General features: G+C 42.2%; 1 protein-coding gene across 1 annotated transcript in view; it reads left to right on the top strand.

Annotated features, from left to right (window-relative positions):
• The first annotated feature begins 367 nt into the window (after positions 1-367).
• CREB1 (cAMP responsive element binding protein 1) overlaps positions 368-20,466 on the top strand; it is a 35,650-nt gene continuing 15,551 nt past the window's right edge. The window contains exons 1-2 of the mRNA XM_050899673.1: positions 368-468; positions 20,257-20,378. Of these exons, the coding sequence (XP_050755630.1) occupies positions 20,265-20,378 (114 nt within the window). The 5' untranslated portion in view covers positions 368-468; positions 20,257-20,264. The remainder of the gene's footprint in view (positions 469-20,256; positions 20,379-20,466) is intronic.

Below are 20,466 nucleotides of genomic sequence, written 5' to 3'. Positions count from 1 at the left end.
AGCGGGGGCAGGGGTGGGGGGGTAAGGAGGGCGCGTGCCCCCCCTCAGCGCCGCTCGGTGCTTTCCGCGCGGGCTGCCCCGGGCGGAAGCGCCGTTCGCGCCTTCCCGCGGCCGCTCGGCTCTTTCCGCCTCCCCTCCGGGGCGCTTCGTTCGTTTCCGCGGTCGCTCGGCTCTTTCCGCGGGGGCCGGCGGCGCGCTCGGCCGTTCCCGCCGCCTGCCGGGCGCTCGGCGTTTTCCGTGAGCGCTCGGCGTTTTCCGTGCGGGCCGCGGCGCGCTCGGCGCTTGCTCCCTGGCTGGCGCTCCTCAGTCGGCCGCTGCCTGCCTGTCGCCGGGCTGGGAGCGCCTGTGTGTGTGTGAGTGACGCGGCGGAGGTGTAGTTTGACGCGGTGTGTTACGTGGGGGAGAGAATAAAACTGCGGCGAGATCCTAGGCGCGAACGAAAGCAGTGACGGAGCAGCCTGGTAACCGGTAAGAGGAGGAAGGCGCCCAGCAAACAGGGGCGGGGGGGAGGGAAGGAAATGGAGCCCGGCGGGGACCAGGGGAGCCGCCGGGCGGCAGGACGCGGGGGCCCGGCCTTGCACCGCCCGCGGGAGGGGCGCCCGCTTTAAAGATGGAGCCGAGCCCTGCAACATCCCCGCCGCCGCCGCGCCGCGAACAAAGGATAATGGCGGATGGGAGCCGGCCCCGGCGGCGGCGGCGGCCGCCACGGCCGGGCGGCGGCGGCGGCGACTCTGGCGGCAGCCAGCGGCGGCGCTCACCGCGGCGGGGAAGGGGGATCGCGCCCCCCGGCCCCAGGAGGAGGCGGCGGAGGAAGACGACGAGGGGGGAGCGGCGGCGGCGGGGGGCGTCCGCGCACCCACCCGCGCCCCCTCCGCGGCGGGGTGCCCCCTCCCCGCGCGGCCCCTCCGTGTGCGCTTCAGCTGGCTTCCCCGCCGCCGCGCGCCCGTCTTCCTCCCCCCGGCTCTGCCCGCCTCGGTCGGCGGCGGCCCCGGGCGCGGCCTCCCGGCCGGCGCGGCCCCGCCGGGCTCCGGGGACGCGGGGCCGGCCGAGGCGGCGGGGCGGGCGGGCAGCCCTCCCTCCCGCGGGGCCGCCGCGGCCCCCTGCGCCCGCCGCTCCGCGCCCGGAGAGTTTCACTTCCCCGGTGACCCGAGTGCGCTGTATAAATAAATAAACTCTTGCCGTGATGGAAACGAGTACGTGGGGTGTTCCTAGGCTCTGTAACACGCTCCTAGGCTCTGTAACGAGAAGTTTTTAATAAAATCTGTGCACAGAAGCTTGGGCCAGCGCTTGGTCTGGTGGTTTGCTTTTATTTGCAGCGTGGGGCACGGCGGTCTCCAGGAGGCTGTAAAAGGGGTAATGGTGCTCGGTCACCCAACACCGCGCTCCGGGGAAATATCGGAGGGAAGAGCTTTAAGCCCGATGCGCAGATCACATAACAAGAGATACGGTTCCCTTTTGCAGCGTTATTTTTTTCCTGTTAGTATTTTTAACCCAAAGTGAACTTGAACCTGGCCGTGGCTGGTAAATCTCGGTTTGGGATTTGCTTTTGCCAGTTTTCCACAGACTTAGGTGCTGCACAGCAAGCAGGATTTAACCGCTATCCCTGCTTTAATAGCAAATGTCAACTCAGCTGCCTTTTCCACCTTACAGCAGCCTTGCCTTGCTGCAGCTGTGGGGATTTTTTCCCATTTTGTTGCCTAGAGTAAAGACATTATTTTGACTTTATTTCTACTTTCAAAACCTGGATATCTGCATTTTTGTGTACAGTAATAAGTAAAAATGATGTGGCAGTCTTAAAAAACTTCTTTTAACAAAGATTATTACACCTCTCAAATGTATATAAGGATAAAAAAAATGTTATAGGTCATGTGACTTTTCTTCCCAAAAACATTTTAAAAAAAAAAAATCTTTTTTTTTTGTTTTCTTCTCCCTCTTAAATATTGAAATGCCTGCACATAATCTGCTTCTGGAATAACACCTGTCATGATTTTTTTTTTTTTTCCCCTGGGGTTAGAAACAAGTTTCCTATTTCTTAAATAAAGGACTAGAGACTTATTTAGGAATGTCAGATATCTCTGTTTAGTCCCATTGTGACCACCAAACACTATTTCAGAATACAGGAACTTTGAGACTCTGCTTGCTTCCTTTCCCTGTATTAACAAATGTGGATTTTTACAGTAAAATGTGAAGTCACTGAAATAAGTTTTTATTCAAGATGGGTATTTGTGATACACATGTGTAGATACGCCTGACCTTCCTTGTATGTGAATTTCTGTTTTCTGTCACTTCCACCACTTGTTTTGAAATGAAGGCCAAAGGTGCTCTACATCACTTCACTCTGAATAATACCAACATGAGAAGAGAGTTTCTAAAGTTGTAGTTGATTAATAGACATCTGAGGACTTCAGTAGGCAATGTAGCTGTTGATTAGTGATTAAAGAGAGTGTAGTCATTGGTGTATTTCATTCATTCTTGGTTTGATGGAATATGCACTTCATTTTAAATACAAAAATGCGACAGTAAATCCTTGCTTGTTTTTTGTAGCTTTAGAAACACAACATTTTATTTTATTCTATTTCATAATAGAGTGGAAGACTCTCAGATCCATATTTTCTAACACAGATCTCTGCATTTCGTCACCAGCTTTGTATCCTCACAGAACAGAGAGGTAGTTGTGTATTTGCTAAGCATCAGTTACAGGTGACCTAAAATGAAATATTTGCATGTAGGAAAGAAGAGTGTAATAATTTTTAATGCTTTAACTTCATTGATAGAATATCAATGTTTAGATTAGTACTCTCAGCTTTGTGTCTGGATCTGCAATAAATGGTCTGCATCTGATCTATTTTTTTTTTCCTCCCATACTTTTGGTGATAGGTGTGTCTGCTACTCTGAGTGGAAAAAAAAACCCCAGAGGTCTGAAAGGGGAGAGAGGGGTCTGCTGATACAGAAAATTTAGTAACATCTCATTTAGACTGTCAAGTCATCAATCTGTCTGTTTCCTGGAAGCCTACACCAGCGTAGCTATTGCTGGTGCTGATGCCAAATATAAAATATTCTGTAGTAGCTGATCTTATTCTGGAAAGTAGCTGCAGTAAGAAGCAAACAGCCTCTTCTTGCCTAAGTGCAGCTACAGCTCTGTAGGTGCAGATTTTGATAGCAGGCAAGGCCCTGACTAGGAATTTCTGTTGACACCCTTTTGAAACAAGTGGGATATTCACACTTCACCTCTATTTTGGGATCTCTGGAAGCAAGTGGAGATCAGTTACTCATGCCGTACTTCTCAAGGCTTTTGTGCAGTGAGAAGGCCATGCTAGCTTTCTGCCACTAATCTAAAGTTAGATTCAGGGGACATGACAGCAATCCTCATCTACAGAAGCAACCCTACTGAATTCAGTTTGAGCTCTCTGGTGCCCTACCTGCATGCAATTGAAGTTTCATGACAAGGCAGTGGTTTTTCTCTGAATCAAAAATTGTGTTGCCTCATCTGCAGTCTGTGCAGTCATATTTCATGCTGATTATGAAAACCTGAGCAATCTGCGGTTAATGATCTTTGTACATCACCCAGCATGAAGGCATTGATACCTATTTTATTCTTCAAAACTTTTAGATCACTTGGTTGTACTGCAATTAAAAAGGTGAGTGAGAACAAATATGGCATCTTCCATTTTTCCATGTTTCTAAAACAGCCTTATCAGCTGTGCAGGAGGTGAAGATGTGCCAGGGTCTACTTGGTCTTTTAGGTAAAAAAGCATTTGAAAACAGACAAGGATTTTCTCATTTCATGCCGCTGCTGTTTTTTTCTGGCAGTGCTGGATTTAGAGTATCCTGTGCGAAGTGGAGAGAATAGAAAACTAGGTGGTGGAAGGGCCACTTAAAGGGGAGAGGACAAAGAATTTGGAGGAATTGTGTTCCTGTTTGGATGCATGTATATGTTTTATGTGTATGTAAAACATATATACAAGTTTAAAGCAGCACTGATGCTTGTTAGGTACTCTCAATGATTTTGAGCAAAGTACATAGGTAAAGGGTTTCTTTTACCGCTTAAGATAATAAGCATACCTGTTTTTCTCCTGAGAGTATTGTGAGATTTGATGTTTGTCATAAATCAAGCCCATTAGGTGAAAGACGGAAAAATAATTCCAAAGATAGGAGAGTCCTGCCAATTGCTGTTCTGGATTTCATTACTTTTCAATTGGTCTCTGACACAAGACTACACTAGCTACTTTAGACAAAGCTGCAGGACGCCGTATAATGAACTATTTTGAAGCTACCTTCATGCAGGAAACTGAAATAAAAATGTCTACCCTTGATGTTTTCACACTTTTTGGAGGGGAGAGTTCAAGTGATGTGTAGAAATCTCTGATCCTCTAAGTGTTGTTCCAGCGATAGCTTGTTTGGTCAATGAGGTTATCAGCAAAACTTTTTTCCCTGCATTTGGAAGAACTGTAAAGTTGGGTTGTATTTTCCTCTGTTGAGAGAAACTTTTTCAGATAGTTTTCTAAACTTAGAAAAGAGCAGGTTCTTTTCTTGGGCAGACTCAACAACAACAAAAAAAAAGTAGCCTGAGAAATCCAGGAATTTCTGAAGTTTATCTACTGCATGATGGACTGACACCATAGTTCCACATACGTTTTTTTGACGGTAATACTGGCTGAAGCATCCTCCACATCTGGTGATTTGTTCATGTCTTCTCCATTGCACTGGCGCAAATGTTTGGGCTACTGCGTGGTAGACCTGACTGGGGAAATGATCTAGCAGGGTGAGGAGTGGGGAGCCTGATTATTTTTCACCTGGATCGTTCCCTCCCCTGGTTGCTGCATGGCTGCATAGTAGCCGTACCAGCGTAATCAGGGGAAGGGATGGGGCTGGAATGAGCAGGAAGATAAAGGCAGTTCAAACAGCAGTGCTGCTAAATGAGAAAACGCAGCCTACATAAAAGGTTTTTAAATTATTGCTGTGTTTATAACTAAGCTGGATGGCATAGATCCTGTTGTGGTTCTTCTTGCTGCAGCGCTGGATCATTTAGCTAAGTTTAAGTTTTTACTTGTGCTAAACATGAGCAAATGAACATGAGCAGCAGCTGTTCCCAAATTTTAATATCATGTATACATACTGTTTTTTGTGCTACTTATTTACTTGGCTTAAACACCTTTTGTGTGTTTTTTTTTTAACAACTATTACGTTCACTTCCTCAGTCCTGTTCTCACATGTTTTGTTCTAACTTCTAACCTCCCATTGCCATTCTCTGCAGCTCTTTGCTGCAATCTTCTTAATCATCTCTCTAGCAGCTCTGCAACCTCCTGTGACATTTTGGCTCCAATATTACAGGCATTTTTCTAATAGATGCTACCCTAAATCTTCTTTCGTTCTCTACTGCTATTCCAATATCAATTGGCTTTTGCTTTCCCTTGCACCTTTCTTAGGGCTTGAATGTAAAATCTCTTCTCATCTAGCTTATCTTTTATACCCCATGAAATAATGGATGGGAAGCATTATTTTCTTGCCTTTTTCTGATGACTCTTCCTCTGGCTCTGTGTAGCTGGCCCAACCTCAAACTCTGCTGGTGCCTGTCCATTTCTCCAAGTGACATGGAATATGAGCAGGGTTTGTAAATTTATGCCTTTGTAGATTGTAGAGAGCTTTCTCTTGAAAAAAAGCCTAGGGCATTACTATAGAAGTAGGACTCCTGCCCCTCTTTGTGAAACTCATCCAAATTTTTCTCTTTTGTGCTGATAGGAAAATTCTGGGAGATACCAAGGGAGGGAAGATGTGAAAAAGGGCACTGTGTACTAATGCCACAGCATAATACCAACAGAAGTCTGTTGCTGTGGTTTCATCTGAGCTGACACAACTGTATGGGGCTCTCAAGAGGCAGACACTTTACTCCTTCCTTCTCTCCTGCTCCTGGTTGTGTGGTGTTTGGTCATCCCTTATGTTGGCTGTAGTGTTGATTGTATGTAAAATCTAATGAGCCAGTTCAAATCACTAACCCAGGAGAAAACCGTGCTTTTTTTGTTAGGTTAGTTTTCTTCTGTGTCAGTGAGCTGAATTGGTTGGTGATTGAGATGCTGTTAGCACCAGCACTGGTGCAAATTCGCAGGAAGACTGTAGGGAAAGGAAGGAGGGGGACACAACTTTCCCTTCAGCAACAGAGAGCTGGGTCAGCAGAACCGTCTTGGGGAACTGCAGCACATCCATGACTTGGAGTGAAAGAAGGAAGAGTCGGGCTCTGTCCATGGTGATCAGAGCCACATCAGTTTGTCTTTGCAGCTGGGAAAGCTAGAACACACCAAGTGCCTCAGATGAAGAAAAAAAAGAACGAGAAGAAAGTTTCCCTCTTTTGAAAGCCTGGTAACACCTGTGTGGTTGAACTAGCTACTCCTTATCAGAGGCAGGTTTCAGTCTTCTCAAGAGGTTGGATCAGTGTAACTCTTAGGTCCCTTTCTTTATGAGGAGCCCAGTCAGATGGGGAGAATTATATATAACGTTTCTTTAACCAAGCCCAAGTTGAAAGGTGAAGCTCCAGAAGGGGTCCAGGTCGAACACCTTGGTGTAAATCCTGTCAGTTGGCCCAAGGCACCTGGGCGGTGAGCTCGCTTTACTTTCACTGTTACTACAAACTGATAGATGCCTTGGCCTGTCTTCCTGATTCTAAAATAATAATTGTGGCTGAAACTACTAGCATGAAAGTTGTAGTGTAAGGTTAATGTGGAGTGTATAACCAGTGCACGTTATCCTGGGCTGGGTAGAGGAGGAAGTATGTTACCTCCTGCAAACAACTGCTTTGTCAGCGATGTGGCTGTTTGAAAAATGCTTCTCTGCCCAATCCTCAGAAAGCTAATGTTGACTATATAAAAAATAATCATCCTGTTTCCAGCCTCCCGCTCTTAAGCAGAGTCATCAGTAAAACAATAATAATCAAATTACAGAATGTAGATGTTTTATTTTCTTCAGCATCTTTGTTGACTTCCCGCAGTCTTATGACACCTATACCCGTGATTTGATCTACTTTGCTTTCATTGGCAGGCTTGGCTGCAGCAGGGTAGACTCCGCTCCACCTTCCCTGTTCCTGCCTCTGTGCCAGTAGCACCGGTACGGCTGTCAGTGAGGCAGTGACATGAACTGGATCGGAGAACTGGTCCAGGGAAAAAATAAGTTGCGTTTTCTGGTCTGTCTGTAGTGCAAATTGGTTGCACAGTCCCATTTACTACACAGCCTCACAGACAGCTGTAAAGGTGTAAATAGGAAAGAATCTGGAGGAAAGCAGAGCCTGAGCTGGCTGTGCTGCGAACAGACATGCTTGTAAGACTGTAGTTGCAGAAAGCAAAATGGAGATTTTCTTTTGTGTGCAACACACTGATGCAAAGCACGGATTCTGTTTCTTTCTCTGGCTCTTTCTGGTTCATCAGTGGCTCACGTTGCTTACTCAGGGTCATCGTTCTGACCTTCAGCATTATCAGCAAGTCACATCTCTGTTCCATGGAGACATCTGTGTTGCCCACAGGTAATGCAGGTCTTAAACTCCAGTTAAGTATTTGAGAACCAAGATAAATTATTCTCTGTTCTGGAGATGATACTTTTGCAGAGTAGATCTGCCTGGCAGGCATATGAGAGATCTTTCTCATTTAAGAAGCTCTCCGTCACCATCCAGGCAAATATAAAATTACATGAAAAATAAACCAGAATCCACTCGGTTGATAACATTAGTCAAAATTATTTTACTACAAAATTTGGTCACTGTTTCATTTCAGTTGGTTTTTAGGGAGAAGGTGGGTCATAGATTCAGTGTTGGTGCATTAAGCAAGATAATGTGTCTGCTATTGCTTCAAGACTAGTGCTAATTGACCAAGCAACGATGATTTCAATATAACTAGTAAAGCCAGAGCAATTTTAGGATTTAAAATATTTCCAAGTCTGAGCTGTGGTTTAAGCCCCAAATCTTTCAGTTTTAATGTTGCAATAAATTTTGTGAATAGGATGCATTCAGAAGTTGGACAAGGGCAAGGTTTGTAAGGAAGTGCTGTTTTTCTTGTGCATACCTGGGCATACTCTACTGTAGCACTCCAACTGCAGAAAGAATTCAAAGGTTTTCACTTAAGATAGTTGAAGCAAAAAATAGTCTATACTGCCTGTTAAGAAAGAAACAAAGCTATTAAATCATAACAAAAAGTATGTTGCTTGTACAGATACAGGTTATTTTGAATTTGTTTCAGACATTTGGCTTTATATCTGGTAATTGTCAGCTTTGTGTAAATAATTCAGTCTATCTTACTTTCAGATGACCCGTTCTAAAGATAATCTATTAATAAAACAGTGAAAGCATTGGTCTGAAACATCCATTCTGTTGTGTTTTCTTTCTGAACTTATTAGAAGCGTTGTGGTTTTTTTTAAACAAGAATTTCCAATAGTTACTAAGTTATATAGCTTCATGCTCTTATACTATGGGTTGAACTCTAGAAATACCACGTACGTTCCAAGCATCAAATGGAATGAGCAGTGTTTATTTTAATAGTTTATGCCTATAAAGCTTGCAGCGTAAATATATAAAGTGGCATTTTTTATGAATTAATCCTTTAGCCACTGACATTCAGAAGTGGGTTAGAAGCATTAGCAATGGAGCTGTCCCTTCTTGCCAACAGACAAAATCTCAGCACAGACACAAATTCTACCTAAAATTCTCTTTGTCAAGTTCAGCTATGCTGCTGATAATACCTAAAACTCCATGCTTGCCCTGAATTTCTTAACTGATTTGATAGTTCTCTGAAACAGAAGAATGATGTGAAAACAAGTGTGGTCTGTATCACTTTGGGATTCCAACATCTGACCCTTTTCAATCTGCAGTATTTTGCTGAGGTGACCTACAGTATTCAAACCTCAGGCTTTTTTTTAATTTTTACATAAACAAATGGATGATGAAATTCAGATATCTAATTTAATGTTTTAGACCAAACAAAGAACTTTAAATACTGACAGTTGCCCTCCCTCATTATAGGATGGGAAAGGAAACATTTACTTTATTCATGGGAAAGTCCCCTGCATTTCTGGGACTTTCCAGAAGATTAAGTTTCAGAATATAAATTCACATTCATGTTAAATTAGAATGTCATCTTTAATCAGTGTAATCTCTAAGAAGCTTCAGTCCAGTCTTACAGTCTTACGCTATTCTGATAAATGTGACGTGTCAATATTTTCACACTAAAATTAACAGAGACTCTGGAAACAAATTACTTTGGGATAGAAAGATTCAGGTAATAGTAAACATGTTTATATGGTTATCTGTCTTTATCACATTCTGCATATGCTTCCATTAAATCATACCTGCTATGTAATTTAAATTATTACAATTAAGGAAACACCTGTATGGAGGTGATTCCTTTCTCTGTTACAGGTGTAAAATTACTGTAATTGTATTCTTGGCCCTTGGGCTTGGAGCACTCAGGTTAACCAGACTGATGTGAAGTCTGTGTAATGCTCTGGTTTTCAGTTTTATTTTTTAATAAGTTGTTCCTGATCTGCTCTGAGCACCAAAAGAGAGCTGGGTGATCTTCTGTATAATTTAAAAGTAGTTTTAGCTTTGTTCACTTACGCATTTGTCTTGGAACCAGTGGTCGAGACTATGTGAATCTCTGTACCACATATATGGAGCAAAGCCTGTGCAGGAGGCACAGTTATTAAATACCCTCGTCTTAACAGCATCATAGCCCTACTTCACTCTCTCTAGGAGAGTAGCTCTGTTGAGCAGTCAGTCATTTCTCCTGTAGTTGTTTGCTGAGAACAAGTTTCAGTAGTTTCCCCACCTTGGAGATAACCATTTATTTAATACAAATGTGTGTAGAGTTTCTCCGTACAGAGTTGCGTGCTGCCACAGGTTTGGGATTGCAGCAGTTCCTCCAGCTGATGCCTCTGACCTGGGATGTTTAAAGGTTGCTTGGCACGTGGACAGAGATCCTTACAACATGTCAAAGCGTTGTCAAATATTTCATGCCGCATTTAGGTGGTTCTTATTCTGCCAGAATGAATGATGGGGCAGTAAAAGGCCATAAGACACAGAAATGCATATGGAGGAGAACAACTATGATGCATCTGAATGACTCTGGCAGGTGAAGTGGAAATCTCAAGTCCTGACAGGTCTACGCAGCGGAAAAAAGGTACACAGGCACCTTCTTAGATGGATCTTAACCTTGCTAACTTGGCATCATTTTCTGCTCTGCATACTCCTTTCATTGTTGGTAGGGACACAGTCCTCTTTTCTAACATCATCTCCCATTTCTCCCTGTCACTGGGGAAGGAGAAGGTCTCTGTCCGCTTGCAGAGTTAGCTCTCCTTTCTGTCACTCTGGATGGCCTTAGCTCTTCTGCTGGAACACCTTCACATGCCAACGTTTGCTATGAAAGGAGGTGGCTCAAAATGTTCTGCTTGTTGACCAGCACAGCAGGATAAATTATTTGGCATGTCTAGATAGCTGGGTGGTACCAGAGCACTGTTTCTAAATTGCTGGCTGTGCCAGCCAGGTACAACCTACCTCCTTACGCACGGGTTATGTAGCCACTTTAGCGTAGTGCTGAGCCCAAGCTAACAACCCATACTAAGAGGTAGGGTGTACCAGCTTGGGCACAGGGCCTCGTTAGCAGAACAGAGATGTTAGTTTATTGTACCCATTGCTGTGCGTACCTTACTTGGGTTCAGGCTGCATTAATACACCCCATGGCTTTTAGGTGGGTGCTAGTTTGCATCCAGCAAGCTTTCACCACGGGCTGAGCAGGTGCCGTCCCCACCTCACCGTGTGGGGTACTTGCTGTTTGCAGAAGTGAGCACTTCAGTGAACTGCAGCATCTAGTAGCATCACAGGGGCTGCCTTTTGGAGACACCCCCACCCCTTCACACCACACACACACCCCTCCCCGGGTCTTAGTACAGATATAATCATATCTTCCTTTTTTTTATTAAGAACTGCCATCAGACTAGTGTATGGTCACAGTTTAGCACTGAAGTTAGAAGTGCAAATACGCGAAGTGGCTGGCTTCGTGTCACTGCAGTCAGTTGTGCTGAGAGGTCAGCTTCCGATCTCATGGAGTCGTTTATTCCTCAGTTCTCCACCCACTGCTGTTTCAGTCAAAGGTAAAAGAATTTGACTAGGGCCAGAAATTAAACCTCGTCATGAGTGCCTATGCGGATTATTAATTTGCTAGGCCTGTACCAATTGCAAAGAGCTTGTTCCTGGAGTTCGTGATGTATTCAGTGGAAGCATTAGCTCCCAGATGCTGTCATAAAAACTCATTCAATGACCGTATTTTATGTTGTGCTAAAGATGTCTGCGTAGGAATGATACTGTTCAGATACATTGTTGTGATAGTTTTTATTAAGTAACCAGCAGCTACACATCACAAAGTGAGCCACAGTACTTTCAGCAGACACATGGACAAGAGACCTGTATTTTGACAATTTCATGTGGTTTCATTTTTGTCAAAGGGAAGCTTCTTTCTACAGTTAGTAGGAATTGCAAGAAATCAGCATAGGTTGAAAATTAGGTGCTTTTTATATTCTAAAAATAATGTCAGAGAAAAGATGGTAAGCTGTAGTAAAGAGCGGTCAGTTTATATGTAAATACACTGCATAAATATGATATTGGCAACAAATGTGTAAGAACTGCAAAATGTATTGAATTCTCAGAAACAAGCAAGTTCTCATGAAGTCTTTGTGAATAGATTGTATATACTGCCCAGGACATCCTTAAAAATCTCTGTTTTTTCTAAAATTCAGTTTGCAGGCATCTTTCAGGGTTTGGTTTGTTTTGTTTTTTTACTACACATTCACTAAAGGTGTTTATAAGTAGTTATCACAATTCTGTCGCATGTTAAGGATCACAGACGTAAAGCATGTGAATTAGTCTTTTAATACCCTAAGTGCATTCAATATGAGGACAGAGCATTTATAAATAGAACATATTTATGGATTACGTTTTCAATAATAATGTTACCCGATGACTTTATAACCTTTCTGGGATTTGTTTTGACATTTTGTTTTGTCTAAGTGAAGTCTGACAGTATTTTGGGGGAATTTCTGAATGCGAAGGGGATAAGACAGTGGAGAGGCATTTGTTTGCTTTTCATTGTTAATGCCTTAGGAAATGCTTGCTCTAGTCTCTCCCCTCGGGCTCTTCTGTCGGGCTCTTTGCAGAACTGGTGTATTCATGTAAGACCTATCCCAACTATTAGATAAGGTTAGGAAAAAGGGTTTTTTTAAATATGTATATTATCAGTAGAATTAAAATATGTAGGTTTGGGTTTTTTAAGCTGTGCAGGAGGGCTCACCCTTACTTTTAGTGCCCAGTTCACAGTCTCGAAGGGAAAGGTTGTAATTCAGTTAGGTCCCTTGATTCTGTATTGAGCAAGAAAAGGCGGTAGAGATTAAACCTGAATTAAATTATGTGTGTGTACCAAGTGCTTGCTGGATGCTCTTGTATTTGTTCATAGAATCAGTGATACAAGAAATAAATTGCGGTTGATTGCTGTCAGAGTCTCTTTTCCTTTTAAAAATCTTGAAGGCAGAAACACTAGGTGCTAGTACAATGCCAAGAGTGTGGAGTCAAATCAGGAAAATCCGGCAGTGAAGAGTGTTTCAGCAACTTTCGCTCACACACCTTACCTGTGCATACTGATTCACCATCTGCCTGGTAAATGTCAGCTTTCTTGTGTTATGCTAACAGAAAACAAAATCTAGAGGCGATCGCTGATTTGGGTGCTCACCACTGTAACTGTGAGATTAGATTTTTGGTCTTCTGCCCTTGTTTTAAAATCTGCCACTACTTTTTCTTTAGTGAAAGGGAGATTGAGCATGCAACGCAAGTAATTTGTTCCAGTGCTTTCATCATTTACATATCGAAATCTGTTAAGTATGAGAAATTTTCACTGACTTTGGAAGTGCAGCTACAACTGCACTAGAAGTTTTGTTGGAAAAGTCATGAACCAGAAAAGTTTGTTACACATAACGAAGGCTCCTGGTTGCATTTCTTCTGTGATCTGTATGAAAATACTACATTGTTTGCCTCTCTTGCATTGGCTGTTACAGCATGTATTCAGTCAGCAGAGAGTTTTCAGACACTTCTCTGAGTGTCATATTGATGGAGACAGAAGGGGGACTACAGGTATTACATTCAGCTAATGGTCTGATTCTGCTTTGTGCAAGATCTCTTTACAGTGAGATTCAATTTTTCTTGTAAGTTCAAGGTCAAATATTTTAACTTCAGTGACATGAAGAATTTTTCCAGCTTTTTATTCTTCAGTTTGACTGGCAGATTGCTGTGTGTGAATGCAAATAATCTGAAGACTCTTCTCCATTTTTGGCATTTTCAGTGGAGTTGGTTGTTGAAGCCATTCTTTTACTTCCCCTCAGTTTGCCCGGCCCTTGCACTGCCCTGACCCAGAAGCTGGCATGATCATCGAGTGGCTATGTAGTGAACCCGTTGAGAGAAGTTGTAAAAGGTAGATTTAAGACAAAGCAGCAAACGTAGGTTGTGTTCACAGTATGGCGCGCAGTCTTGTCACCCCGAGGAGAAGGCAGGAGGAGCAAATACCCAGGGGGCAGCGGCAGGGGCAGTGCCAGCTTGGGATGACAGAGAAGCTCTGGTGTAAATTGCAATTCCTGTGCCAACCCACTGTAGTCATTAGCGACAGAGAGAGATAATTATGGGCCTGTCTTGTCCTGTTGAGCATTTATTACTGGTTGTTTGAAGTTCCATGTGTTAGCTGTAAATAAAATTATTTTTCTCTGAACATTTTCAGTCTGGCAGCCATTGAATGGAGTTCATAAAGCAGCTGTTGAGCTGCAGCTGAAAGGGCTGCTGCACTGCAAGGTAACAGTGGAAATGTTTACAGATTTCATGTGAATGTCCTCCATAATTACACTGAAAAGGTGAAAACAAATAATAGCATACAAGAGCAGTGTTTGGTGACCTTTTCAGTGCTTTTGTGGTGGATCTGTGGCTTTATAAAGCCACATATAGTAAATACAGTGAGTCGAATTCCTGGAACTTTGGATGGTGGAGCTGTATTTGCTTCCTAAACAATTGTACTGGCATGGCTGCTATGAATAAATCTGAATACAGGGCTTGAGAAACAGGCCTTGCCTCCATTTCCCTTCCCTCAGCCCCCTCGCTGCCCCGGCCCTTCGCTGCTGTGAGCAGATGGGTGGCTGGATATTGAACTGGATCAGGAACCTAATGTGGCAGTAGAGATGGCCTCTGCAGGTGATGGCTAGGTGAATGTCTGACTGGATGTGGCAGAAGTCTGGCTCAAAATGGGCATAGGTTTGTTTGGTCTCCGCTCTGCACTGTTTTTGGAGGCTGTCATGTTGTTCTTCAAAATCTGAGTGTGTACTTTAATAAAATAAAACAAGAAGTAATCATCTAGCTGTGGAGGAGAAGGAGACTTCAAAGCGTGTCACTTGGTAAAGCTGTGCTTGCTTGTGAGCAGGCTGTGATAGTACATCTGAGGTGTAAAGCGAACCGCGTGGCCTCAAGGTGTAGTTATATTGTATGGCCAATAACTGTCAGCATAAGCATTAACTGATAACCATGAATTGTCACCACGATGTTACTAAAGACGAAGAAAAGAAAGGCTTGCGGGGAGAGGTAATGTGTTTTACTGTGCCAACTGGTGCAACTGAAAAGCACAGAAAGCTTTGGGGCATTCAGAACCTTCACATACGAAAGTGGGTGGAAAGTTGTATCTTCTGTAACAGACAGTGAGGTATTTTGGTTCCTGGATTTAGTGGTGTTTGGGAAAGGACCTCCACCTTTTTTCTCCAGTCTGTCCTGGGAGACAAAAAGCAGCCTTGTCTGCAGAGCAGGAAAGCTCTATGGCTCATGTGAGCAAGGAGAAACCAAGGAGCAGAGCTTAACGTTCAGGAAAGATGCTGGAGTTTATGGGGATATTTGGGACAGGAGATAGAAAAAGAAGTAAGAAAGCAAGATACAGCAGGGAGACCACAGACGTATCAGTAGGTGGGTACTAAAGAGTGAAGAAGATGATATGAAAGCTGTAGGAAGACAGAATTGTATCTTCCTGGCTCTGTAAGCAGATGGGAGGGGACGTAACTCTGCTCATGCTCTGAATACACAGCACTGATGCTCACTTTAAATAACAGAGATTACAGAAGTTACCATGATCTGTAGCACACCTAGTTCAGTATCCTGTCTTTAAGATACTGAAGATCAGTAGGTACCTCAAAAGACTACTGGAACGTGCAAGAATTACATGTGACATAATCTCCCCCCCCCATGAAAATCTTTATTTGACTTTTTAAGGATTAGAGATCGATTTAAATCCTGGCTCATGAGGTTTTATCTTCCTTTCAGTTCTGCACTACTTTTGGTATGAAATAACCACACCAGTTCTGGATACTCTTGGATATTCTTGTTATCCATGTGCATGCCTGACCCCTGTTTGAATCCTTATAAATTGCTTATCATCAGCAGCATCAGTGTTCTATTTGTGCAGTACCTGAAGTATCATTGTTTATATTTTTAACAGATATTTTAAAATTTTCATTTTTATACTTTTAAATTTTCCACCTTTCAGCTTCGCTGTTCTTATAATCAGGCAGTGAATGTTTCTTGTTTACTTACCCTGTTACTAATTTAAGTATATTTTTAGTGTTTGAAGCATTTCTGTCCTTTCTGGGGTAAATAATACAATTCTATCCAGTCTGTTCATACACCACATTTTCATTGTCTAAATGCTTGCTTTCTCTGAACGCGCAGATTGCACAGAACCCATTTTTAAGATGGGCTCCCAACCTCTGCACTGTAATCAAGCTGATGTATAGGGTCCATCTATACAAATATAATTTTAAAGATTACCCTGTATCTTATTACTGTTGCGGTCTAACACTTTAGCTTTTTGTGTCATAGAGGCATGGTAAGCAGAAATCTGAAGTGAACTATCTGCAGTAGTGCTGGGCCTCCTTCCCAGGTTTATGCAGCTAATGAGACAGGTTTATTTGGATTTTTCTACAGTGTGTGTAGTTCAGTTTCCCCTGCATTCAGCAACTGTTTGTGTTTATTAGCATCCATCTTCTGCTGTCCTGGTATAAATTCAGCTAGTACAGTTAGTTATCTTCTGCTGAACTTCTTTCTCCCAGTCCTGATTTGACTAAAACAAATCACTGGGTGTCAGCTCAATGCTTCACTGTTTGACTCTTCACCTCCTGAGTTTCAGATCATTAGTAAGTAAGTTATTAAGAAAGTATTAGTAAGTATAATACTAGCTCTTTTGAACTAATGAAGAAGATTGTGTGTTACATAAAAGTCAAGAGTTAAACCATCTCCAACCAGGTAATGTCATCAGCTTTCTTAACCTGTGTTAAGAGTTCATAGCCGGGGTGTTTTAGGCAAGCAGACTCTGGTTTTCCAACCCTGGTTGTTAATAGCTAACTGTTTTTTCAGTTAGTTTCATTTAGAATACTTGGTTCAAGACGAACTACAGCAATTACTAATTTTGTCTCAAAGTGGGGGTGTGTGTCCTCTCCTGACAAGATGGAAAGTAGCCTGGAAGCAGGGAGGAATGAGAAGAAGGTGTGCTCCCTCTGCTCCCATACGCCTTCCCTGCCCAGGATACTTGTTCCCCACCAGGACACTTTCAGATCCCTGCCTCCATTCGAGAAGTCCGGGTGTGGTGGCTGCCAGGGAAATCAGTGCCAGGGAGCAGGGTGGGCCACTGCGAACGGGGCAGGAGGAGCAAAAGGATGGGGTGGTGGGGTGGGCCTGAGCTCACACAAGAACAGAAAGACACTGGGGTACTGGTCAGCAAAGCTTGTCTAGACTAGGGGTATATGAAGAGCTTAGAAAGGAGATGTAAGGATTGGCATTCATTTGTATGTGTGGGGAGGTTAAGGTTTCAAACCAAACATCATTTCATCTGTTACATTGTAAATTGCAAGAACTAGTAGGAATTGACAACCTTAATTTCAGCCATCATGGTCTTATCCATACACACAACTTAATAAGTATTTATGTTCTAGGTGCCTGGTCTTGTATATCTTGGCAATCTTAATCCTACCGTACTGTTAAAGCAAACATGAAACAATGTAGTAATCAGTGTATCTGGAATATGATGTCGTGATGCTCAAAAATCTGATTCCTTCTTTTTCTCACAAGTTACTGTAAAAGGTGGTAGTGAAGATGTTAGAATACAAATACTGTGATGTATAAGTGCAAGGTAAATTGAACCAAATTCAAGACTACTTAGAACCTGCAAATAACAAGAGACTAAGAGCTTGTCCAAAAACTACGAGTCACAGAAACTCGCTTAAACTGCATGTGTCAAGATGTAAATCTTGCAGGCAGCTTCCTGCATTGCTTGGTGCTTACTGTATGTTATGAGGAGGTTCCTGTTAGGTGTTTACAAGTCACATTAAGAATTCGATTTCCAAAATGTTGGTGTTGTAGAGGAGGGAGCACCTCAAACAGTTAATGCTTTTGCTGTTTACATATGCAAAAGACGATGCAAGTATGGAAACCAAGGTTGTAAAACCAGAGGTCCTTTGCTGAATCGTGTGTGAGAGGATTGGAAATTCTTCCTAGGAAAACATTGCATTTATCAGCAGGAATTTGGCAACATCTACCTTTGCGAACATTGCTAAATACCTGATTCAAGAGACTCCTCACTTTCACATTTCATCTATTTCTAATCCCATTTGTATAGTAAATGACTCCATACTGGAGTCACGATTTCTATCAGCAAACAAAAGCATTATTAGTTTTGCAACATACTTGAATTTGTAGCTGGGAAATTGTTTTTTAAAGTTTTTTTCAGATACTTGGCTGGGAGATGTTGCTGATGCAAAAGATCTGCTCCTGAAATGGTTCTGATGAGGTAGTCTTTTGGCTGGAGTCACCATGATACATGCATAGGAATTGGGAAAAAGTTGATTTGGTTACCTTGAACAAACTGGCTGATACTCACAAAAAAGTGTTTAAACTAGATACCTCCTTAAAAATTATAAAAATCAAAGGGAAACCTACGATAGTCTGATTTGTAGTTTGCACTTTTGAAAATGCAGAATACTCAAAAATTGGGTGTATAACATGGAGGACTAAGACTGTTAAAATGTAACTCGTGTGTTAAAGTTGGGATAGAAAACCACTTAAACTGTTGTCATGAATGAAGTCTTTAAGAACTGTTTGGTAATGTATATTACAAATAGTAATAGTGCATGGGTTTTCTTTTGTGCTTTCTGGAAGATGAAATGCAACATGGAGAAGACTTGGTACTGTAGGAAAGAATGGGGTTGTTATATTTGCATGGACACAGGCTATTCTTGAAATTCTTACAAAAATTGTAACGTCTAGACTGCTTAAAATGCAGTGAGTTTACAATTAATTTCTTTCATGGCCAGTTTACCAGTATATACATATAGGTAGAGTATTGTTTATCTGTGAGCATTTGTCGGACTAATACCTGGTTTATGTGGGACAAAAATCATGGCAACAGGGAGTGGCATAACAAAATTCCAGGTGCTTAGAAGAATTTAATTTGCTTTTTCCAAAAATTTGTAAGTTGTCTTTCATTGTTTGTTTTTAAAGAAAATCAGGTTTAATTCTTTTCCTTCTTTTCATTTCCTAAGAGTTTCTAAACTGATGTTGGAACTAAATATTTGGTATTTAAACATTTCAGTGTTCAGACACACACACAAACACAAAAACTCATTTGAACAGTCACTTTCAATACTAAATATACAGATTTTTATTTATATACATTGACTTGCTTTCTTTTGATGTGAGATGCAGCTACTACTTTGAAATGCTGTTTTATCTTTGTTGATTAGCAATCATTTACTGTAAGACAGACATTTCATATTACACTCAGGGTTGAAGTGTGACTCTACTGCTTTAAGCAACACATCTCCAAAGAGTATTCTCTTTCCTGTAATACTGAAGTGTAGTTTGCATTGAAATGGAAGTTTCCCTGACTTTGTGTTTAAAATGAAATATCTTGAAGGTGGTCATGGTACCACCACCTGTATTGACACTTCTGAATCTTTTCCTTGGGGGGCCAGTAAAGTTGAGCAAGGAGAGGGGCATTTCTCCTTCTTTCCACCTTTCTTCTGATCTGAGCATCCTCTGCCTCCAGGCCCTTTCCCAAAGCAGAAATGCTCTACCGGTTATTTTCCTCCAGCTCTGAAGAGAGGTGTGCTGCCTTAGGGTAGATTGGGCAGCACAGGGCAGTACATAGGATTAGTATTGTGGCTCTGGAGGTAATATCCATTCTAAATATTTGGTGTTTGGAGTTCTGTATAATACAGTGGTATTGCTATATCACCATTGAGAGCATTTCCTTGTATTTTGAAGTTCTTTTTTATATATTAAATATCTTCATATCAGCATTTAAAGAAGAACTGAAAAGTAATTTTCACAGATCAGTGCAGAATTTAAGATTCATTGCACTCTGCCTACATGCATAGTTTTGGAAGTTATGCAACCTCTTTTTATAGAGTTGTGTGTTCCGGTGATCTAGGCTTGCTCAGTTATTGCCTAGAAATATAAGTGTCTTAGGAGCTAAATATGATAAAAAGCTTAGGTCATGATAAACTGCTATGTACCTCTAAATATAAAAATATTTATTTGCAGTAAGGTTCAAGTAGAAATGGCTTCCCTTGTTATGTATGCTGACTTTAAAACTACCAAGTAGAAAAGACTTAAGTTGCTGTCACATAGGGCCATACACAGTCTGGTTGTGGAAAGAATTTGCATGGAGATGTTGCATATTTAGTTCGGACAGAAGAAGGATGAAAACTAAGTGCCCAACACAGAAGCAATTGCTGTTGGTTATCTGCAAACTGCAGTTGCAGGGAAGAAGGAGGGCTGTAGCAGGGCATATTGTCACCTTGGCACTGAGGGAGTGCCCTTCCTGACAAACTGCCAGTCATTATTCCAAATTGCTGAGGTACTAGATCATCATAGTGCAATTGCTCAAACAATTTTTTTAAGATGAGCAAAACACGTTTTTTCTGATCTCATTATTGAAGGAGACTGGACCTGTTTTTCAGAAACATTACACACAGAAAGATCAACCTGAGGCAGACACCTGGCATAAAAAAATTTTGCCTGAATGCTAATAGTTTGGCAACATTTTAATAAGCAAATGAAAACAGTATGTAGTAATGGGAATTCAGCTGCAGTGATTGCTACCAGATCCACCAAGAATAATGGACTTTCATACCAACCCAGACTTACGACAAATATTGTGATTGTAGGTAACTAAATGACCATGGAATCTGGAGCAGAGAACCAGCAGAGTGGAGATGCAGCCGTTACAGAGGCAGAAACCCAACAGATGACAGTACAGGCACAACCACAGATTGCAACGTTAGCCCAGGTATAAAATCATACGGTGTAATAGTTTTACCTATTGGATAATTTTTTTAAGAGGGATAATGTCTGCTCATGGGCCTGAGAGAAGGTTC

The sequence above is a fragment of the Gymnogyps californianus genome, chromosome 7, assembly GCF_018139145.2.
Source record: "Gymnogyps californianus isolate 813 chromosome 7, ASM1813914v2, whole genome shotgun sequence".
NCBI lineage: Eukaryota > Metazoa > Chordata > Aves > Accipitriformes > Cathartidae > Gymnogyps > Gymnogyps californianus.
The sequence above is the reverse complement of the archived record's forward strand: the minus strand, read 5'-3'. Positions and strand labels throughout refer to the sequence as shown.